Here is a 24,051-nt window from a genome sequence, read left to right as displayed (position 1 = left end):
CTACACCAGCCTTTCAAGAAATGATCAAGGGAATGCTATATCGGGAAATAAGAAGACAATAATCACCATTATGTAACCACATAAAAGTATAAGACTCACTGGTAGAGCAGATAGGCAAAGAAAAAAGAGAAAAAAAAAATCAAATCTTATCACTACAGAAAACCACCAAAATACAATGATAAAAAATAAGAGATGAAGAAAAGAACAAAGGATATACAAAACATTCTGAAAACCACAAAATGAAAGGAGTCTTTACTTAAAAATAATAACCTTGAGGTAAACAGATTAAATTCCTACCCTAAAAGATATATACTAAATGGGTTTTTAAAATGACCCAACTATATGCTACCTATAAGAAACTCACTTCACCTCTAAAGACACAAATATGGCCAGGCGCAGTGACTCACACCTGTAATCCCAGCACTTTGGGAGGCTGAGGCGGGTGGATCACCTGAGGTCAGTTCGAGACCAGCCTGGCCAACATAGTGAAACCCCATCTCTACTAAAAATACAAAAATTAGCCGGGTGTGGTGGCGCACACCTGTAGTCCCAGCTACTCGGGAGGCTGAGGCAGGAGAAATGCTTAAACCCAGGAGGCAGAGGTTGCAGTGAGCCAAGATAGCGCCACTGCACTCCAGCCTGGGTGACAGAGCGAGACTATGTCTGAAAAAAAAAAAAAAAAAGGACACAGACTGAAAGCGAAGGAATAGAATATATTCCATGCAAATGGAAACCAAAAGCAAGCAGGAGTAGCTATACATTTTTTTTTCTTTTCTTTTTCTTTTTTTTTTTTTTTTTTTTTTTTTACCACAATCATGACTATATAAGGAGTAGCTATACTTACGATAAGAGACTTTGTATCAAACACAGTAGGGATGAAATCAGGAAGAGGATACAAAAATTGTAAATATATATGCACCCAATATCAGAGCACCCAGATATGTAAGGCAAATATTATTAGATCTAAAGGGGAAGACAATACAATAATACTTGTGGACTTCAACACCCTACTTTCAGCAATGGACAGATCATATACATAGAAAATCAACAAAGAAACACCAAGTTTAAACTGACTTTAGACCAAATGGACTTAAAAGACACTAACAGATCTTTTCATCCAACAGCTACAGAATACATATTTTTTTTCATAAGCACATGCAATATTTTCAAGGAGAGGCCACATGTTAAACCACAAAACAAATCACAAAAATTAAAAGAATTAAAATCACATCAAGTACCTTTCTGACCACAATGAAATAAACCTAGAAATCAATAACAAGAGGAACTTTTAAAGCAGCACAAATAAATGGAAATTAAATAACATGATTCTGAATGACCAATGGGTAATGAAGAAATTAAGAAAAAAAATTTAAATGTCTTAAAATGAGTGAAAACAGAAACACAACATATAAAAATGTATGGGATGCAGCAAGAGCAGTTTTAAGAGGGAAGTATTTAGTAATAAACACCTACATCAAAAACAAGAAAGATCTGGCTGGGCATGGTGGCTCACACCTGTAATCCCAGTGCTTTGGGAGCCCAAGGCAGGAGGATGACTTGATGCTGGGTCAAGACTAGCCTGGGCCATATAGCAAGACCCTATCTCTAAAAAAAAAAAAAAAAAAAAAAAAAAATAGATTAGCTGGTCATGATAGTGCATACCAGTAGTCCTAGCTATTCTGGAGGCAGAGGTGGGAGAACTACTTGAGCCCAAGAATTCAAAACTGAGGTGTGAGGATCACTTGAGCCCAGGAGTTTGAGTTGATTGTACCATTACATTCCAGCCTAGGTAACACAGTAAGACCCTGTCTCTTAAAAAAAAAAAAAAAGAAAAAAGAAAAATCTAACAATGCTTCTCAAGGAACTAGAAAAGAACAAATCAGACCCAAAATTACAAGGAAAGAATTAACAAAGATCAGAAGAGTAATAAATAAAACTGAGACTTAAAAAAAAAATTCAAAGGATCAACAAAATGAAAAGTTCATTTTTTGAAAAGAAACCATTAGACTAACCAAGAGAAAAGACTCAAAATCAAACACATACAAAACTGACACTGCAACTGATACCACAAAAATACAGAGTCATTAGAGACTATTATGAACAACTACAAACCAAAAAGTTGGAAAACCTACAGAAAATAAATTCCTAGACAAATACAACCCATCAGGATTGAACCTAGAAGAAACAGAAAATTTCAACTGACCAATTCTGAGTAACAAGATTTAATCAGTAATAAAAAGTCACCCATCAAAGGAAAGTCCATGATCTCATGGCTTCACTGCTGAATTCTACCAAACATTTTAGGGGAATTAAATATGAATTCTTCTCAAACTTTCCCAGAATAATGAAGAGGAGGGAATTATTCTAAACTCATTCCACAAGCCAGCATTACCATGACACAAGCACCAGATAAGGACACACACATGCAAAAGAAAACTACAGGCCAATATTCCTGATGAACATAAATGCAAAACTCCTCAACAAAATACTAGCCAACCAAATCCAAAAGTACATCAAAAAGATTGTTTACCATGACCAAGTGGAATTCATTCTAGGGATGCAAGAATGGGTTCAACATACACAAAACAATAAACATGATAAATCAACAGAATGAAGAACAAAAAATGTGATTATCTCCATAGGTGGAGAAAAAGCCTCTGGTAACATTCAATATCCCTTCATGATGAAAACTCTTAACAAATTACACATAATAATAGAAAGAATGGGCCGGCCGCGGTGGCTTACACCTGTAATCCCAGCACTTTGGGAGGCCGAGGCGGGCGGATCACGAGGTCAGGAGATCAAGATCATCCTGGCTAACACGGTGAAACCCCGTCTCTACTAAAAATACAAAAAATTAGCCGGGCGTGGTAGCGGGCGCCTGTAGTCCCAGCTACTCGGGAGGCTGAGGCAGGAGAATGGCGTGAACCCGGGAGGCGGAGCTTGCAGTGAGCCGAGATCGCGCCACTGCACTCCAGCCTGGGCGACAGAGCGAGACTCCGTCTCAAAAAAAAAAAAAAAAAAAAAAAAATTATAATAATAATAGAAAGAACGTACCTCAACATAATAAAGGTAATAAATAACATACCCACAGCTAACATCATGCATAATGGGAAAGTGCTGAAAGCTTTCTCTCTATAATCTGAAACAAAACAAGTATGCCCACTTTCACACCTTTTAACAAAGTACAAAAGGTCTGAGACAGAGTAATCAGGCAAGACAAAGAAATAAAGGGCATGCAGATCAGGAAGCATGAAGTCAAATTATCCCTGTATGCACATGACAGGATCAAATATATAGAAAACCCTAAACTCCAAAAGTGGCACCAAAAAAATCTTAGGACTGATAAATTCACTGAACTTGCAGGATATAAAATCAACATGCAAAAATCAGCAGCATTTCTATACACCAACAATGAATTAGCTGAAAAAGAAATCAAGAAAGCCATCCCATTTACAATACTTCAACAAAAATAAAATAAGAATACATGGAAAACTATATAACACTGATGAAGTAAATCAAAGAGGACACACATAAAAATGGAAAAACATCCCATGGTCATGGATTAGAATGGTTAATATAAAAATGAACATACTTTCCTGTAAGAGATAGCTTATGAAAAAAAATGAACATACTACCTCAAGTGATCTACAGATTCAATGCACTCTTAACAAAATACCAATGACATTTTTCACAGAAATAGAAATAGTAATCCTAAAATTCATGATATCACAGAAGATACTGAATATCCAAAGCAATCCTAAGCAAAAAGAACAAAATGGGAGTTATCACACTACCTGACCTTGAAATATACTACAAAGTGATGGTAACCAAAACAGCATGGTACAGGTATTTTTTAAAAACCACACAAACCAATGGAACAAAACAGAGAGCCCAGGAATAAATCCCATTTACAGCCAACTGATTTCTAACAAAGGCACAAAGAACATTCACTGGGAAAAGGACAGTCTCTTCAATAAATGGTGCTGGGACACTGGATATTCATATGCAGAAGAATGAAAGTAGACTCATCTCTCACCATACACAAAAATCAACTCAAAACACCAAGTATGCTGGCTCATACCTGTAATCTTAGCTACTCAGAAGGCTGAGTTGTGGCTCACTTGAGTCCAGGAGTTCAGGACCAAGCTGGGCAATGTGGTGAGACTATGTCTCTAAAAAATAATTAAAAAGCAAAAACAAAAATTGGGAATGTATTTTTAGGGCAATTTGAATCTATGCTCTCAGGATAATCAACTCAAAATGGTTTGAAAGCTTAAATGTAAGAGCAAAAACTATGAAACTACAGAAGAAAACAGGGGAAATGCTTCTGGATATTGGTCTGGGCAAGGATTTTATGAATACCTAAAAATCAAGGTAACAAAAGCACAAATAAACAAAGGGATTATATTAAACTAAAAAACTTCTGCACAGCAAAGGAAACAACAGAATGAAGAGACAACTAGTAGAGTGGGATAAAATATTTGCAAACTATTCATCTGAAAGGGATTAATATCCAGAATACAAAAGGAACTCAATAGCCAAAAAAAATAAAAATAAAAAATCTGATTTTAAAATGAGTAAATAAGGTGAATAGACATCCCTCAAAAGGAGACATACAAATGGCCAAGTATATGAAAAAATGCTCAACATCACTAATCAGGGAAATGCAAATCAAAACCACAATGAGATATAATTTCACCTCAGTTAGGATGGCTATTACCAAAGATAAAAAATAAAAAATGCTGCTGAGAACATGGAAAAGGGGGAACTCTTATATATGGCTGGTAGGAATGCTAATTAGTATAGCCATATGGAAAACAGTATGGATGTTCCTCAAAAATCTAAAACTATAGCCAGGCACGGTGGTGTGTGCCTGTAGTCCCAGCTACTCAGGAGGCTGAGGTGCAGGACTGCTTGAGCCCAGGAGTCTGAGACCAGCCTGAATAACACAGCAAGACCCCATTTTAAAAAATGAAAAATAAACAAAAGTTAAAAATACAACTACCATATGATCCACTGGTAATGATCTATACCACTACTGGGCATATATGCAAAAACAAATATATCTATATGTCAAAGAGAGATCTACACTCCTATGTTTATTGAAGCACTATTCATAATAGCTAAGAAATCAATCTAAGTGTCCATTATCAGACGAATGAAGAAAGAAAACATGGCATATATACACAATGGAATACTACTCAGCCATGAAAAATAAACCTGTCATTCACAGCAACATGAATGAGCTTGAAAGACATTAAGTGAAATAAGCTAGACACAGAAAGAGAAATACTCCATGTTTCTACTCATATGCAAGCATAAAAGGTTGAGAATGGTGGTAACCAGAGGCTGGGAAGGACAGCAGAGAGGCAGATAGAGATTGGTTAACAAATACAAAATTACAGCAAGTAAGATTCCATTTGAATAAGTTGTAGTGTTCTGTGGCACTGTAGAATGAGTACAATTGGCAACAATACATTTTATATTTTCAAATAGCTAGAAAAGCAGACTGTGAATGTTTCTAAACACAAAGAAATGATAAATGATTGAGATGGATATGCTAATTACCCTGATTTGATCATTACTCTTAGCACACATGTATTGAAATATCACACCAAACCCCATAAACATTGTCAATTAAAAACAATAAAAGAAACAAAAAGAATACCAAAAGAGAAATTCCAAAATATTCTGATTAAACATATTAATTATTACGACTGGACTCAATCCATGGTGACAACTACCTGCATATACGTATGCAGGTTCACCTGTTAAAATTCCAGTCACTTTATATATAGTCAGCCTTCACACAATCTTCTGTAAGACTGAAAAATGAGATTCCTTCTCTGTGTTTATTTTCTGAGTTTATCATAATCTTTTAACTTACTTTAGCTACATGTCTTATTTCATTTTTGGTTCCAAATTGACCTCCAGAAAATTGTTGAGGTGAATTTTGAACTATTTACTCTCTCTAAAGAGGAGTAAAGAAGCTGAGAAACCACAATCAGAGGGAAGAATTAGGACTCCCTGGATTACATTATGTACAAACAGCTACAATATCATCTCCATCCTACATAAAAATAAAGAAGAAATTAACAAGTAGATCCAGATCAAGAAAAAAGTATGGTACTGGGTGGTTAAAGACACATGGAGAAACAATTTTTTTTAAAAAATCAAAGCGTCTGAAGTGTGCAGTAAAATGTGCCCATTCATATGTACATCCTTTATCTCCTTAAATGTAAAAGTATTTCATAACTCAAGCCTCCATCTTTCTCATAAAGATATATGCTTCTGCTCCTCAAGAGTGGAGACAATGCTGTGGAACCAAGTAGGCTTTCACAAAATGTTTTCAAACAAACCGTTTGTCTACAGCACTGGACAGCAGTGAATGTATACACAGGGAAAATAAAGGGGATGAGGCCCTTTTGTTTCTGAAACATTTCCCTCTCCCAAATAAAATAAGGAGGGGATGACAAATTGCCATGGGCTTGTCAGGGAAGTCTGAAAGAAGCTGTGCTTCCATTTCTTTCTCTTCCCTATGACTCCTCCTCCTTTGTTTGAATGTCCCTGAGATAACATTTCACTGTAAACTAACAAGAAAGATGTGGCTGAAGGTTTTCCTAAGTGCACAGTAACCACTGGGTCTCTCTCATGGGTGAATTATCAGATGTAGAATAAGACTCTTGGCTGTGTCAATTTCTAACATAATTGTTTAGATGACAAATGATGATCTAAAACAGGTTTTCCCACAGAGATGATACTTATGGAGTTTCTCTTCAGTATGAATGACCAGATGGTAAGATGTTTCCTCTCACCACAGATTTTCTTCAGTGGTTATATTAAAAAACTATTTCGCTAATAGGAATTCTTGGATGTTGACTGAAGTGTACGTAAAAAGTCTTTGCACATCTGTTACAATGGTAGGGTTTCTTCCACTATGAATCCGTTGATGTCGAGTGAGGAGGAATGAGCGGCAATTGAAGGCGTTTCCATATTCACTGCACTCACTGGGCTACTCTCAGTGTGGATGATGGAGTGTTGAATGAGATCTGTGCTCTCGCAAGAAACGTTCCCACTCTGGATGGGTTCGTGGGACTTCTCTGCAGTGTGAATCCGCTGGTGCCTTGTGAGGGGTGACCTGCGGTTGAAGGCCTTCCCGCACTCCACGCATTCATAGGGCTTCTCTCCAGTGTGGATGCTAAAGTGTCGAATCAGGTTTGTGGTCCGACAAAAGGCTTTCCCACATTGGATGCATACATACGGCTTCTCTCCAGTATGAATCCACTGGTGCCTTGTGAGCCCTGACATGCGGGTAAAAGCCTTTCCACACTGTAAACACTCATAGGGCTTCTCTCCAGTGTGGATGTTGAAGTGTCGAATGAGGTCTTTTCGAATGCTAAAGGCTTTCCCACATTCTTTGCACTCAAAAGGCTTTTCTCCAGTGTGGGCTCTTTCATGCAGGACATAGGTGGAATAGTGAGTGAAGGCCTTTCCACATTGACTGCACACAAAGGGCTTCTCACCAGTGTGAATCCGCTCATGCTGCTTGAGGTGTGACCTGCAGTTGAAGGCCTTCCCACACTCAAGGCACTTAAAGGGCCTCTCCCCAGTATGGATAATGAAGTGTTGAATGAGGGCTGTACTCTCATAAAAGCCTTTTCCACATTCGCTGCATGCGAAGGGTTTTTTCTCATTGTGGCTCTTGTTATGCAAGACAAAATTGGAGCGGTAGGTAAAGGCCTTTCCACATTCATTGCACACAAAAGGCTTCTCTCCACTGTGAACCCGCTGGTGCCGTGTAAGGTGCGACCCACGATTGAAGGTCCTTCCACATTCACTGCACACAAAGGGCTTATCTCCATTGTGAGTCCGCTGGTGCCGTGTGAGGTGTGACCTGCGGTTGAAGTCTTTCCCACACTCCAGGCATTTATAGGGCTTCTCCCCAGTATGGATGATGTGATGCTGAAGGAGGTGTTTGCTCTTGCCGAAGGCTTTCCCACATTCTGGGCAATCATAGGGCTTCACACGAGGGAGAATCTGCTCATGCTGAACAAGGAAGCAATTCTCATTAAACATTTCCTCGAATTTATAGGAATTTTCCCCTTCATGAATCAAGGAATCTGTAACTGGTCCATATGAGTCAAATCCATAGAGAGCATCTTCTGGTGAGACTTGGTTCTGTATCATCATTGAACATATACCATCAGCTGTCGCCAAACCTTCGTGTTCAAGGCTCATGTTCCCATGGAGTTTCTCACTCTGTGGGTCTGTCCCTGGTCTCAAAAAGTATTCCTGCATTTCAGATGGCCCATCTTGATCCATGGCCTGCCCCAAGTAGGAGTATCTTGGGACTCCCTGTGCCAGCTGTTCCTGGAGTGAGACTTCCTCAGGCAAGGCCAGGTGAGAAGGGATAGGTTCTACGGTTTCAGGTTTTGTGCTGTCACCTGAAGGGAACACAATACACAAAAGAACTTATTAGGATAGTATAGAAGAAATGAAACCACCTTTTTGGTGAGAACAATAAGATGAAAATAGTGATGATTTGAAAATAGCTATGATTTGATGGGCTGGGTACAGTGGCTCATCCCTGTAATCCCAGCACTTTGGGAGGCCAAGGCAGGCGGATCACTTGAGGTCAGGAGTTTGAGACCAGCCTGGCCAACATGATGAAACCCCATATCTACTAAAAATACAAAAATTAGCCAGGCATGGTGGCGGGCGGCTATAATCCCAGCTACTGGGGAGGCTGAGACAGGAGAATCGCTTGAACCTGGGAGGTGGAGGCTGCAGTGAGTCAAGACTGAGCCACCGCACTCCAGCCTAGGTGACAGAGGGAAACCCATCTCAAAAAAAGGCCAGGCGTGGTGGCTCATGCCTGTAATCCCAGCACTTTGGTTTGGGAGGCTGAGGCAGATCACCCGGGATCTGCCCACCTCAGCTTCCAAGGTAGCTGGACTACAGGCATATGCTACCACGCCTGGCTTTTTTTTGTATATATTTTTTTAGATGGAATTTCACTCTGTTGCCTAGGCTGGAGTGCAGTGGCATGATCTCAGCTCACTGCAACTTCTGCCTCCTGGGTTCAAGCAATTCTCCTGAATCAGCCTCCCAAGTGGCTGGGATTACAGGTGTGCGCCACCATGCTGGGCTAATTTTTTTGTATTTTTACAGATGAGGTCTCACCATGTTGGCCAGACTGGTCTAGAACCCCTGAACTCAGGTGATCTGCCTGCCTCGGCCTTCCAAAATGCTAGAATTACAGGTGTGAGCCACCCCGCCTGGCTAAATTTTTTGTATTTTTAAAATAGAGATGGGGTTTCACCATGTTGCCCAAGCTGGTCTCGAACTCCTGGGCTCAAGTAATCCGCCCACCTCTGCCTCCAAAGTGCTGGGATTACAGGCGTGACCCACTGTGCCTGGCCAACTCTTGAAATTTTTAAAGAGAAACCCAGAGGGAGAAGCTCAAGCAGAGTACAGACGGTCTGGAATAGAGATCCCCACTCACAGTCAAGACGAGACTAGGTGGACATCATAATGATGACACTCTATCATAAGCTTGCTCAAGAACATGTCAAGGAGCTACAAGAGGCCAGAGAAGGGGCACTTAATGTAGCCTAGATGGGGCAGGGACAGGAAGAGGTCAAGGAGGCTTCCCAGAGAGGATGCTTCATGAGCTTAAAGTTAGAAGGACATATTAGCCTTAGGACATAGAATATACAAAGACACAGAGTCTTCAGCGAATCCAGAGGACTGCAGTGAGAGGAGGCAGTCCCATAAGAAGTTAAGGTTGGTCAGGATTCAGAGACAGGAAGGGGCGGAGACGAAGTGGATGCTCAAGATTCTGCCTGAGGGACAGCTAGTGATGGCCACAGCTACTCTTAGGACAGAGCTCCTAGGACAGAGGGTGAACAGAATCCTGGTAGACATATAGAATCCACTGTCAGGGTGAAAGGTAGGCGAAAAGGCTAACAAACAACTGGATCTTGAAAAAGAAAATAATAAAACTTTATTTCAAGACAATAAAGATCTAACTGAATGAAGAAATTGATAATATAAAATTATCAATTCTCTCAAAACTGATCCAGAAATTCAATACAACCCTGAGAAACAATAACCTGAAAACACTAGAAAAAGACACAATCTGAAAGGTACTGCCTGTAATCCTGGCTACTCGGGAAGCTGAGCCCAGGAGTTCGAGACCAGCCTGGGCAACATAGCCAGATCCATCTCTTAAACAAAAAAAAAAAGTAATAATAATAAATAAAAAGAATGTGTGGATTAGCCTTGGAGAGTATGTAAGAGTAAAAAGGATGGGCTATGAGATAACTGATGAAGCCAACATAAAAGTGAAGATCAGAGTAAAAAGAGAACCAAAGCCCAGTGAGAATAGAGAAAGAGAATCTAAGAGGGCCCAATGCTCAAGCACAAAATATGAAAACTCTGTGCTGAATCGTGAGTTCATATTGAAGGGAGGTTAAGAGTGTAGCTCTGGAGTCAGAACATCTCAGTTCAAATCTGGCCTGTACCAAGTCAGCTGATGCCAGAGAAATGATTTAGTTGATCCTAGTCTCCACTTCCTCATCTGAAAAACAGAAACTCTCAGATTCTGTTTCATAGGCTGTGATGAGGGTTAAATAGGAAAATTCTTGGCTGGGCACGGTGGCTCATGCCTGTAATCCCGTTACATTTGGGAGACTAAGGCAGAAGAATTGCTTGAGGCCCAGAGTTCAAGAGTAGCCTGGGCAATATAGCAATATCCCATCTCTACAAAAAAATTAATAAATTAGCCAGACGTTGTAGCATGAGCCTGTAGTTCCAGCTACTCTGTAGGAGAACTGCTTGAGCCCAGGAGTTTGAGGCTACAGTGAGCTATGATGGTGCCACTGCGCTCCAGCCTGGGCGACAGAGGAAGACCCTGTCTCTTAAAAAAGGGGAAAATTTCTATAAAGCACTTGGCACAGTGCTAGACACTACATAAGAGATCGGTAAATTGTGGGCCATCATCAGTTATCATTATGGTCACTGTTGTATTTGAAAATTAGGAATGAAAGGAGTGACCTTACAATGGTTTCTGTGCTGTGATATAAAGAAACCTACCACAGGGACTCAAACAGTAAAATGAAATGATGGTTTTTGTTTGTTTGTTTGTTTTTTTGAGATGGGGTCTCGCTCTGTCGTCCAGTCCGGAGTACAGTGGTGTGATCTTGGCTCACTGCAACCTCCACCTCCCAGGTTCAAGCAATTCTCCTACCTCAGACCCCTGAGTAGCTCAGATGATAGGCACCTGCCACCACACCTAGCTAATTTTTAAATTTTTAGTAGAAATGGGGTTTCACCATGATGGCCAGGCTGATAACTCCTGACCTCAAGTGATCCGCCCGCCTAGACCTCCCAAAGGGGAATGATGTTATCAAGTGATTATGAAGATGTGGAGCAATGGAAACTTTCACATGTCCATGGTCAGAAAGTGAAATGGTACATTCTGCAGAACTGCTGGGCAGTTTCTTTTAAAGCTGAACACACCCACACAGTGTGGCTCATGCCTATAATCCCAGCACTTTAGGAGGCCAAGGAGGGAAGATCAGTGCAGGCCAGGAGCTCAAGATGAGCCTGGGCAACATAGTGAGACTCCATCTCTACAAAAAATAATAAAGAAAAAAAGAAAGCTGAATATACAACCTACTCCATGACCTGATATGTACACACGAGTATATTCTAACAGAATTTACTGTTAACACAAAATTCAGAAATCAGTATTTACATCCACCAGAAAATATGAACAATAATACTCTCAGCAACATATCCAAAACCTGAAAACAACAGGAACATCCATCAGCAGGGTAATGGACAAATGAATGGCAGTTTCACATACAATAAGAAACTACAACATATTGAGAATGAACCAACTCCGACTGTATATAAACACCTGAAAAGAATAACACAGACATGATGATCAAAAGAAGACAGATATGTCAGAGAGCACACTGTGCAGTTCAACAACAGCCAACCAATCTGTGCTGATGAAGTCTAAATATGAGCTAATAGAATCAAAGAAGCTATCGAGGGCATAAAACCCTGATGAGGAGCTGGAGATAGCCTATGTATTGATGTAGGTGGTAGTTACTTGGGTTTATACATAAGCAAAAATTCAGTGAGTGGACTTTTTTTTTTTTTTTTGAGACAGAGTCTCCTTCTTCGCCCAGACTGGAGTGCAGTGGCACGATCTCGGCTCACTGCAACCTCTGCCTCCTGAGTTCAAGCGATTCGCCTGCCTCAGCCTCCCGAGTAGCTGGGACTACAGGTGTGTACCGCCACGCCTGGCTAATTGTTTTGTATTTTTAGTAGAGACGGGGTTTTGCCATGTTGGCCAGGCTGGTCTCAAACTCCTGACCTCAGGAGATCCACCCGCCTCAGCCTCCCAAAGTGCTGGGATTACAGGTGTGAGCCACCACTCCTGGCCTGGACTTCTTAGGATTTTTGCACAACACAGCATATGAGTTATAGCTTATTCAAAAAGTAAAAAAAGATGGAGTCTTATTATGATGCCAAGCCTAGTCTCGAACTCCTGGCCTGAAGCAATCCTCCCATCTCAGCCTCCAGAGTAGCTGGGATTAGAGGCATCTGGCTTCCATTTTAGTGTTATTAATTGACTTGACTGCATTATTGTTGTATCTCAGAGAATATGGAAGCCCAAGGAGAGAGACAGAGAGGGAATGGCCAGTAAGTGGAGCAGTCAGAACACACATAACATTTATCGATAAAGCTGTCTTACATGGTGCAGTTCATGGTGCCCCATAGCAATTACAATGGTAACATCAAAGACCACTGATCACAGACCACCACAATAGATATAATATTAATAAAAACATTTGAAATACTGCAAGAATTACCAAAACGTGACACAGACAAAAAGTGAGCACATGCTGTTGGAAAAATGGTGCGGGACAGACTTGCTCAATTCAGGGTTGCCACAAACATTCAACTTCTAAAAATACAGTAACTGCAAGGTGCAGTAAAGCAAAGTACAATGAAACAAACATATGCCTTTTTTGGCACATATTGTCCCATTTTACCCATGAGAAAATTGAGGCACTTTTCTGCACTGGCATGGGTATAAAGAAATAAAAAATTCTAAAAAGAAAATTAAGGCACAGAGGAGTTCAGTACTTTGCCCAGGAACACACAGCTGACAAAAAGTAGAGCTGGAATTGGACTCTGAGGCATCAGACCTTGGTCTCCCAAGTGCTGTGCTCAGAGGAAATGAAGAACACCCCCGTGTGGTGCCAGGAGTCTCAAAACAAGGAGGCCATAAAGAATGGGAGACATGAGCGGAAGAACTCAATCCTAAGGGAACAGGGCAGCAGAGTGAGGGGTAGACATGGTGACTCCACACTTCGACATTTCATGAACCACTGAAAAATAAAAAACTGGGAGGGAACTCCAAATAGCGATTTGGCCACATACAGACGTTTGCACAAACATCAAAATCAACACATCACAAAAGAAAGAACCTTTATCAAGAAAAAAAATGCAACGAACAGCATCTCACAATGAAGGTTTATCTCTTAAACTGAATTAATTAAGTTTCTGAGGTGTTCATTGCAATGGCCCTATTATCCTTACTCACTGACGATGGGGATGCTGGGAGAATTAAGTGAGAAGAGTATCAACAGAGAGACAACAAAAATATGCAGGAAGTAGTAGTGCCAAGGAATGTGTGAGCCTCAGAGAACAAGACTAGACGGTCACTTCATTCCACACAATAGCTGAGCCAGAAAAAGCCATTATGAAAAGACAGTGACAGGAGCAGACCCATAAAGGGAAGCCAGCACCAGAGAACCAGTATTAGTGCCACAGGGGGCCTGGCTGCAAATCCTGCCTTTGGGTTCTACAAAACATCCCATTTCCTGGTAACACATCCCTCTCCTTTGGCTGTGACCAAAAGCAAACTATATTTCGTAGCCAACCCTTTCTAAGTAAGACACAAAGAGATCAGGAAGAATAAGGTGAGTCAAAAAAATGAGGCTGGGCGTGGTAGCTCATGCCTATAATCCCAGCACTTTGAGAGGCTGAGGTGGGTGGATCACTTGAGGTCGGGAGTTTGAGAACAGCCTGACCAACATGGAGAAACCCCTTCTCCACTAAAAATACAAAATTAGCTGGGCATGGGAGCACATGCCTGTAATCCCAGCTACTCTGGAGGCTGAGGCAGGAGAATCACTTGAATCAGGGAGACGGAGGTTGTGGTGAGCCAAGGTCACGCCATTGCACTCTAGCCTGGGCAACAAGAGCGAAACTCTGTCTCCAAAAAAAAAAAAAAAAAAAAAAAAAAAATAGAGTAAAGCTTTGGGAAACAGGAGGGCTGGCTCCCAAGACCTATTCCACTAGCCAGGCCTGGAGCCAGGATGAAGGCTAGAATGAAGCTGCTTTCTGGTGCCCCTGATTTTGGAGAGGAGAGGACAGGCCTTACCCAGTGCGACCAGAAGCCCACAGGTCTCCAGCATCACCTCCACGTACAAGGCCCTCTGGGTCACGTCCAACTGCCCCCACTCCTCCTGGGTAAATGTCACAGCCACATCCTCGAAGGTCACAGACTCCTGAAAAGTCAAACAGAACCAGTAATGTTTCCTTTGCAACTGTGGAATAGGATTAGAACCTGTCACTCCAGCACTGCAAAAGATGCACAGAGAATCAAAGGCCAAATCACCAAGCACCTCCAAAGGGCCAAGATCTGTGCTAGGATCAAGGGGGATGTGGACACTGCCTTGCATGGATTACAGCAGTGAAGAGGAGACAGAAGCGGCTGAGGCAGGAGAACTGCTTGAACCTGGGAGGCGGAGATTGCAGTGAGCTGAGATCGTGCTACTGCACTCCAGCCTGGCAACAGAGCAAGACTCCGTCTCAAAAAAAAAAAAAAAAAAAAAATAAAAATAAATAAATAAATAAAGCCTCCTAGGCAGGAAGCCACTTGAACTTGACACAGAAATAAGGTTAGGACAATCCCAAGTGGACTGAGAGGCACAGACAGTAAGTGCTCTGACATATTAGAGGAATGGGAAATAATAATAATAAAAACATCACCACCAGCAACAATAACAGGAACAGTACCTGAGTCTTACCAATCCTCCCTGTGTGCCTGCCTCATGCTGACAGGTTTACATGCCATGGTAAAGTGACTGAAACTCCCCAGCTCAGGAGCCAGACTCCTGAGGTTTAAAACCAAATTCCTGAAATCAACGTGTGCCTGCTATGTGACCTTGGGGACCTCATTTCATTTCGCCGAGCCTCCATTTCCAGGTCAATATAACCGTGTTTCCCACTTCATCAAGAATAGTCAAGGCTGGGCACGGTGGTTCATGCCTGTAATCCCAGCACTTTGGGAGGCTGAGGCACATGAATTACCTGAGGTCAGGAATTCGAGACAAGCCTGGCCAACATGGTGAGACCCCATCTCTACTAAAAATACAAAAATTAGCCAGGTGTGGTGGCACAAGCCTGCAATCCCAGCTACTAGGGAGGCTGAGGCAGGAGAATCGCTTGAACCTGGGAGGCAGAGGTTGCAGTAAGCCAAGACTGTGCCACTGCACTCCAGAACAGAGCGAGCCTCTGTCTCAAAAAAAAAAAAAAAAAAAAAAAACAAAACAAAGAATAGTCAAAAGAACTAAAGAAAAACTGTTTGTAGGCTGGGCACGGTGACTCATGCCTGTAATCCCAGCAGTTTCGGAGGCTGAGGTGAGCAGATCATGAGGTCAGGAAATTGAGACCATCCTGGCCAGCAAGGTGAAACCCCATCTCTACTAAAAATACAAAAATTAGCTGGGTGTGGTAGTGTGTGCCTGTAGTCCTAGCTACTCGGGAGGCTGAAGCAGGAGAATCGCTTGAACGTCGGAGGCGATGGTTGCAGTGAGCCGAGATGGCACCACTGAACTCCAGCCTGGCAACAGAGCTAGACTCCATCAAAACAAAGAAAGAAAGAAAAACTGTTTGTAAAAAAAAAAAAAAAAAAAAACACTGAGGCAAAGGCCACAGCATCTGAATTTACCATCATCATCTCTATGTCACACTCAGGGACCTGAGACCTGGGCCTCAGTCCTACCCTCCGCTCTACCAGTCTACCCAAAGTCTCATGTGTTCATGTCTCTTTTTTTTTTTTTTTTTTTTTTAGATGGTCTCACTCTGTCACCCAGGCTGGAATGCAGTGGCACAATGTCGGCTCACTGCAGCCCTGACCTCCTGTGGTCTAGTGATCCTCCCACCTCAGCCTCCTGCACAGCTGGGACTACAGGCACATGATGCCACGCCGGTCTAATTTTTTGTACTTTTTGTAGAGACAGGGTTTTCCCATGTTGCCCAGGCTGGTCTTGAACTCCTGGGCTCAAGCAGTCCACCTACCTCGGCCTCCCAAAGTGCAGGGTTTACAGGTGTGAGCCACCAAGCCCAGCCCAAAGTCACAGGTCTTATCAACAGAGGCAGGATTTAAGCCCAGGGCCCTCTGGTCTGATTATGTAACCTGACATTTCTCTATTAGCAAAGTTAATGCAGTTAATGAGAATGAAGCATTTCAAATCCACATATACATTTCAGCCACTCCCATGGACAAGGGCAGAGAAGTGTAGTCATCATCATCCACCTCACCAAAGAATCACCTGAGGTGGTGACACCTGATCAGGTGTTAGGGCCTGGACCTGCTTCCAGGGAGAATTCACAATAAGCCATCGCTTCCTTTTCTACCTAAGTCCTACTAGCAGGTATCCCTGAGGCCAGAAGATTCCATGAGCAAGCAACAAGAGTCACAGAGGGCACAGCAGGTTGTAGCCATGACAATATGGGCCCATTTGGAGATTACATCTATCCTGGCTGAGTAGGAGGGTACATTCAGCAACATAACCATACAAACGTGCCCTCTCAGAATATGTCAGCAGGTAAGGGAGTAAGGGGAACCACATATAAAACCACCGTGGAAGCCACACAGGTCCCCTGAGAACTCCTTAAACAACCAATATACCATTTTTTAAGTCTACACAGTTCCACCAGTATGAAAGGCCATGACTCCTCATGCCCAAGATCACTGGCTAGGAGGAGGCCTCATCTTGCAAAGGTTACTTTAGGTCTCACCCCCAGGCCTCCCTAACCACTGCGGGTAAAGAAGAGGGTAAAAACACAGGCTATGATGGTAGACACACCAGTTGTTAGTTTCTGACTTAAGAAACTTAAGAGCTACAGTGATGTAAGGCAGGTAATTGGACGTATGTGACCCTCAAATTGCTCTTGTGTAAAACAATGATGACAACAGAACCTAATTCTAAAGAGTTTAGGATTAAGCCGGGCGCAGCGGCTCACACCTGTAATCCCAGCACTTTGGGAGACCCAGATGGGTGGATCACCTGAGGCCAGGAGTTCAAGACCAGCGTGGCCAACACGGTAAAACCCCGTCTCTACTAAAAATACAAAAATTAGCCAGGCGTGGTGGCGCACACCTGTAGTCCCAGCTACTCAGGAGGCTGAGGCAGGAGAATCGCTTGAACCCAAAAGGCGGAGGTTGCAGTGAGCCGAGGTCACGCCACGGCACTCCAGCCTGGGCGACAGAACAAGACTCCGTCTCAAAAAAAAAAAAAATTTCAGGGTTAAACGAACTGAGGGTTAAATAATACTCACCGATCAGCCCACAGCAAGGACTCAATGACAGTTAATATCATTCTTTGCAATTATTTTTCTTTGTTCCCATTACATCCTTGACAAACTCAAATCCACAAGCTTCTTTAATACCATCAGATTATCTACACAAAAATACCAGACTCTGGGCAAGGGTGTAAGGTGCCGCTTTAGCCGGAATTGCCAAAAAAGGCACCTCCAAATAGGTGACACCTGGACAGATGCCAAAAGGATGTGAAAGGGAGGCCCTGCAAAGTTACAGGGGCAGTGTTCGAAGTAAAAGGAAGTGCAAGGAGAAAGCCTGGCAAATGGAAGAAGACCGCACGGTCAGGTTGGTGGCTCTGAAGAGCAAAGGACCAGGGAAAAATGCAAACAGACAAGGTCAGGGGTGGTTGGCCAGGTGGATGGGGTACGGGCTGGCAGGCAACAGAGAAGGTTGGATTTAGGGGAAGTGTGATGAGATCCCTAGAAGGAAGCATCACTCCTTCAACCACGGTCTGAACACCTATCAGAGGCCAACACTGTTGCAGGACTGCGGATAAAGGAAATGACAAGCCACGGCCATTTCTCTTAAATAAACGATGGCGACAAAGAAAAATCCTGTGGCTGTCTTGGCTTCCAGCCTGCCCACGAGGCCTCTAGAAATAGCACAGCAGCAACAAGGCCGAAACCTCGTCCACTCACCTGCGCCGGAGCCATCCACGCCGCCGCCATCCCGGGAATGCCGCGGATCAGCCGACCACGGCCCTTCTCTGTCCTGGGCGGGGCGACCTCGGCTGACTTTCGCACTCCGAGCCTCAGTTTTCCCCCGAAAAAAATGCGCACAAGGCCCAAGGCGCAGCGTCGGGGCTGAGGAGACGGAGGGCGGCTGCGGAGGCCTAGGCCTCGGCGGGCGCCGGTGGGACACCTCGTTAGGGGAGAAGCGGGGCGTCAGGCTCCCGCCAAGACGCGAAGAAGGGGCGTAACCGCTTCACTACCCGTCCCTGCTCAGGCCGCAGAACGCGCCCACCCAGCGCTCTAGGCCCCACACTGTTTCAGGGCCAAACCGGCCCACGGAGATGACGTCACACGAAGAAGCGGAAGTCCCGCCTCCGCCGCCCTGGCCGGCAGAAAACTCTCCTGTCCTGGGTCGTCAATGGCCCAGAGTCCGCGGCCGACGCAAGGGGCAGTGCCTTCTGGGTAATGCAGTTTTTCCCTTACATCTACCGGGTGTGGGAACTCACCCAGCGCATCCGACTGCACGTAAGTGCGCACCAGAACCCCCGCGTCGTCTTAGGGCCACCGCTTTAGTATAGGCACAAGTCGGAGGGTCGAAAGGTGCCTTCTAGCTCAGGAAAATCGAGGTCAGGAGGCGGGGATATTCGCCCCGATTCAGACCCCGAACAAAGGTGCTTACCCTGCTGTGGGCTGGGCCCGCGACTTCTCGCTTGCTTTGCCTCTTTTCTGGATCTTTTCATAGAAGAAAAGGATACATGAGCAGTTAAAATAGCCACCCAAAGGAGGACGCCTGACAGTGTGCCCAGCCTGCTGGGAAAGGACAGACCGCCCTCTATTGGGCCTCCTTTGGCCGGGCCCAGCCTTCGTAGGATGCAGGGACTTCCGGGTGATGTAATAGGCTTCGCGTTCGCCACGTGTGGACTTCCCGTACCCTGAGGTGGGGAGGCCGCTAGTGGAGCAGGCTTGCAGGGAAGCCCAGTACTCCCATTTCAAGCATGATCAGTTTGAAACGTCAGTAAGACCACAAAGCATAGTGCCATATACTCAACCTATGATTCAACATTGGCAGAGGATTCGAGTGTGGATATATAAATTTGGGAGTTATTACTGTAAACTGTTACTTCAAGTCATGATATTGGGTGAGGCTATGAAAAGAATGAGCGTAGATGGATAAGTGACGGGAAAGAGGGGAACCCTGGTCCAACCCAGCATTAACTGGTTGCAGACAGGAGAGTTTATAAAGTCTTGTTAGGAATTTTAACAATCCTAGACTATGCAAAGATTATATTATGCGAAGTCTTAGGAGTCCCCATCAGGAACTTTTTTTTTTTTCTTTTCATGACTATGAAAGTGAGAGAATAAAGTCCAGCTTTCAATGGTTTGACGATATATATGGTTAAGGAAATAGAAAGGTGTGCAGAAAGTACTCTCCAAGAGATTTAATTTTGAGATTGAAAATAGTCAAGGAGTGGAGATGGAGTCAATTTCCTACACGATGCGGTACTTTTGGAGAAATATTTTTGGCTAAATTAGTGTGCAAGGAACACTGTTATTCATCATTGGCAATAGTAATTTTTGAAAATTGATAAAGACATCATTCTCTTTTTCACATATTTGTGACTCTTAAATTTTTTTTTTTTTTTGAGATGGAGTTTCACTCTTGTTGCCCAGGCTGGAGAGCAGTGGCACAGTCTCCACTCACTGCAACCTCCGCCTCCCGGGTTCAAGCGATTCTCCTGCCTCAGCCTCCTGAGTAGCTGGGATTACAGGTGTGCGCCACCATGCCTGGCTAATTTTGTATTTTTAGTAGAGACAGGGTTTTTCCATGTTGTTCAGGCTGGTCTCAAACTCCCGACCTCAGGTGATCCACCCGCCTCGGCCTCCCAAATTGCTAGGATTACAGACGTGAGCCACCCACTCTGGCCAGACTCTTATAATTAAATTTAAATGGTTTTTTCAGAGGCATATGAACCAGAGCAACTCTATCTTAAATAGGAGCTGGGTAAAATGAAGCTAAAACCTACTAGGCTGCATTCCCAGACAGTTAAGGCATTCTGAGTCACAGGATGAGATAGGAGGTCAGCACAAAATACGGATCATAAAGACCTTGCTGATAAAACAGGTTGCAGTAAAGGAGCTGGCCAAAACCACCAAAACCAAAATGGTGACAAGAGTGACCTCTGGTCGTCCTCACTGCTACACTCCCACCAGTGCCACGACAGTTTACAAATGTCATGGCAATGTCAGGGAGTTACCCTATGTGGTCTGAAAAGGGGAGGCATGAATAATCCACCCCTTGTTTAGCAAGTCACTAAGAAATAACCATAAACATGGGCACCCAGCAGCCCTTGGGGCTGCTCTGTCTATGGAGTAGCCATTCTTTATTCCTTTACTTTCTTGATAAACTTGCTTTCACTTGCACTGTGGACTCGCCCTGAATTATTTCTTGTGCGAGATCCAAGAACCCTCTCTTGGGATATGGATTGGGACCCCTTTCCTGTAACACATTCCTGGCCACTACAGAAGAGACTATACTGCAGGAACCCCTGACCCAAAGGCTAACTTTGGGTAAGTGGTGGGGTCGGGTAACACTTTTCTCGCAAACCACAAAAGGGACAATGCTGAGGAGACCCCCCTGACTCAAAGGAAATAGACTGCAGCACTGATTGGATGACTTTGGGTAAGTGGTGGGGTACCCAGGTAAAGAATGGGATTGGGATAGATGCTCAAGTTAGGGGAGTTAGAGTCTCTCCTAAGGCAGAGTGGATTAGAGGCCCCTCTTAATAAAAGGCAAGGACGCTTGACTGACCTTGGGTTAGAGGCCCAACTTAGGAGGATTAGAGTCCCTTCTAAGATTTAGGGGGTTAGAGACCCCTCTCAGTAAAGTCCCTCTTGGCTAAGAACAGGTTTGGCACCATGGGATGTTAACTGCTATTGTCTTTGGATTAATCTGCCTTGCACTCTTTGCTGATGGCTCCGGGCGACAGGGTTAGGCATGTACAGGATCGTGGGACATGGGGAGCTTTTTCCTCCCCCAAAAGGGGAAACTTGAGAGCTGACGGGACTGCTGGAAAAAAATCTCTTCATGACAGCAGCCGCAGCCGCCTGAACTTTTCAGTGTCACTGCAATGGGTGGGTCTTTCTCTGGCCTCCCTGATCATTTTGCCTTCCCTGGGAAAGTATTGCTTGTGGAAAATATTTCCTGGGAAAGTATTGCCTGCGAAAGCATTTCCATATATAATTTTTTTTTTTTTTTTGAGATGGAGTCTCGCTCTGTCGCCCAGGCTGGAGTGCAGTGGCGCGATCTCAGCTCACTGCAACCTCCGCCTCCCAGGTTCAAGCCATTCTCCTGCCTGAGCCTCTTGAGTAGCTGGGACTACAGTTGCACGCCACCAAGCCCGGCTAATTTTTGTATTTTTAGTAGAGACGGGGTTTCACCATGTTGGCCAGGATGGTCTGGATCTCTTGACCTTGTGATCCACCCGCCTCGGCCTCCCAAAGTCCTGGGATTACAGGGCGTAAGCCACCGTGCCTGGCCCATTTTAGTCATCTTGACATGAAGTAACACCTACTGTGATGATACAAGGAGGACACTATGCCAATCTGATATTCTTCCCCTTAACCCACAATTCTAGACTAATAATGAAAAAATACCAGACAAATGCAAATTAAGGGACATTGCATTATGAGCACTCCAGAAGTATGTAGATCATGAAAAACAAGAAAAGACAGAGCAGCTGTAACAGATGGGAGAAAACTAAAGCGATGAGATGATTAACTGAAATGTGGTGTCCTGGAATGGATCCTGCAACTGGAGGATATTAGTGGAAAAAAACTGGTGAAATCCAAATACAGTGTGTAGTTCAGTTAGTAGTAGTAGTAGTATACCATGTTAATTTCTTAGCTTTGACAAATATGTCATAGGCTTGTGAAGTATTAACATGAGGTGGAGCTGCATGAAGTTATATAGGAACTCTGTAATATCTTTGCTTCTTTACAGCTAAAATTGTCAGAAAATAAAAAGTTTAAAACAAAAAAAGCAAGGAGAGACTTCTGGCATGACAGCATAAGGCGCTCTGTGGGCCTACTCCCCAACAAAACTGTTGAAAATTATTAAAAACAAAAATGAAAACAAAAAAAGTCATGTCTCTGGAGATAGCCCTAAGGATATACATCAAATGAAAAAATATTTATTCAAGAGAATCTGTCCTTCTGTAAGAACTGTGAGAGTCTGTGGTATTTGAACCAAGACTATCTCTTTCCTTCAGCCCTCCCAGTTCAATGATATGGAAACTATACTCCACAGTGTTGCAGACAAGAACACAGGGCTCTCCCTCTCAGCTTCCATACAGAGGGCTGTCTTCCCAGCAGGGTAGGATGTCAGCATTTCTTATCTTGCCACCAGAAACTTGCTGAGGCTAAATCCCTAGTGAGTGCAGCCCCAGAGGCAGGAGCTCCCTTCCTCCACCCATCCAGTGTTGGTGAGATGAAGGCCCTTCCTTGGGCATCATGATGCTGAGTACTGGGGATTCATCACACTTGCCCCACTGAAAGTCTGTAGTAGTGTACCATGACAGGGCAGCTGAAAAGACATGAGGCCACTGGCCACCCACTACCACTGAGCACTCAGACCTCAAAGCAGGATGTCAGAAGTGGGCCATTGTTCCCACTCCCAGCTTTAGAACCCAGATCCAGAGATACTGCCTGAGGGGACAAGGAGAGAGCCTGGAAAGAAACATGTGGAGGTATGCCAACCTGAAGTAGAACAAATATCAAACAGTTTGGGAACCCAAACAGCCTGATTTATTTATTTATTTATTTTTGAGACGGAGTTTTGCTCTGTCACCCAGGCTGGAGTGCAATGGCGTGATCTCAGCTCACTGCAACCTCTGCCTCCTAGGTTCAAGCTATTCTCCTGCCTCATCCCAAGTAGCTGGGATTACATTTTTGTAGTTTTTAGTAGAGACAGGGTTTCACCATGTTGGCCAGGCTGGTCTCGAACTCCTGACCTCATGTGATCCACCCGCCTTGGCCTCCCAAAGTGCTGGGACTACAGGTGTGAGCCACCGTGTCTGGTCAAGCCTGATAAAAAGCTTTGGAGCAATTTATGCCTCTGGGTATTGTTGAAAGTGGTGTCATTCTGTACTCTCTTCTCAAACCACATCAGTGGTCTATAGTGGAAGAATCAAGAATACCAGGCTCTCTGGTTACGAAGGTAATATATGGGTTCCAACCCTAAAATTCATCTGGAATCTGCTGCTTCCTCTTCATCTCAAGTCTCACTTCATAGGGAATCCTTTCGTAACTAGTATTTGCTCCAGTCAGCTTCTCCTTTCATTCCTTCTCCCTTCATTCCTTTCATTCCTTCTCCTTTCATTCCTTGTAGCTTCTCCTTTCATTCCCTGTAGAATCTGTCTTGTTCTCATGGAGTCAGGAGCAGAAATACATCTTGGGGCCAAAACCATGACTTTCAGTCTTGAACTGGAAGTTTCCCCTGAAGCCATAGGCTGGTTGCTGAGAGAAGAGAAAGGGAAATGGCCTTAACAGCCAGGGGTGACCCAGCAGTCCTACAGTAACAGTCCTACAGTGGTGCCAGGAGACCATGGGGATTTCGCAGCATCATTATAAAATCCACTCAACATTCACTCTACAAATACTTCTTAGAGAAGCTGAGGGAAG

The 24,051-nt window shown here is 43.7% G+C and overlaps 1 protein-coding gene across 2 annotated transcripts; it reads right to left on the bottom strand.

Annotated features, from left to right (window-relative positions):
* Positions 1 to 1,044: 1,044 nt before the first annotated feature.
* ZNF460 (zinc finger protein 460) lies at positions 1,045 to 19,268 on the bottom strand. Of its 2 annotated transcripts, none has more exons than XM_003316698.7 (3): positions 18,340 to 19,244; positions 14,474 to 14,600; positions 1,045 to 8,447 (listed from the first exon to the last, which is right to left on the bottom strand). In XM_003316698.7, the coding sequence occupies exons 1-3, from the start codon at positions 18,367 to 18,369 to the stop codon at positions 6,916 to 6,918; spliced, it is 1,689 nt and encodes a 562-aa protein (XP_003316746.1). In that variant the 5' UTR covers positions 18,370 to 19,244; the 3' UTR covers positions 1,045 to 6,915. The 2 variants fall into 2 exon arrangements, with proteins under 2 accessions (XP_003316746.1, XP_003316747.1); XM_003316699.7 differs by having other exon boundaries at positions 5,084 to 8,447; positions 19,052 to 19,268.
* Positions 19,269 to 24,051: the final 4,783 nt, after the last annotated feature.

This window comes from Pan troglodytes, chromosome 20 (genome assembly GCF_028858775.2).
Source record: "Pan troglodytes isolate AG18354 chromosome 20, NHGRI_mPanTro3-v2.0_pri, whole genome shotgun sequence".
In the NCBI taxonomy this organism is placed as follows: Eukaryota; Metazoa; Chordata; class Mammalia; order Primates; family Hominidae; genus Pan; species Pan troglodytes.
This window is presented reverse-complemented; position numbering and strand designations above follow the sequence as displayed.

Excerpts from the sequence above, each read along its gene's own strand:
- ZNF460 (XM_003316698.7), bottom strand. The coding sequence starts at position 18,369 with ATGGCGGCGGCGTGGATGGCTCCGGCGCAG. Across the intron at positions 14,601-18,339 it reads CGTGGATGGCTCCGGCGCAG|GAGTCTGTGACCTTCGAGGA; the intron begins GTGAGTGGACGA and ends TTGACTTTTCAG. Across the intron at positions 8,448-14,473 it reads TGGGCTTCTGGTCGCACTGG|GTGACAGCACAAAACCTGAA; the intron begins GTAAGGCCTGTC and ends TGTTCCCTTCAG.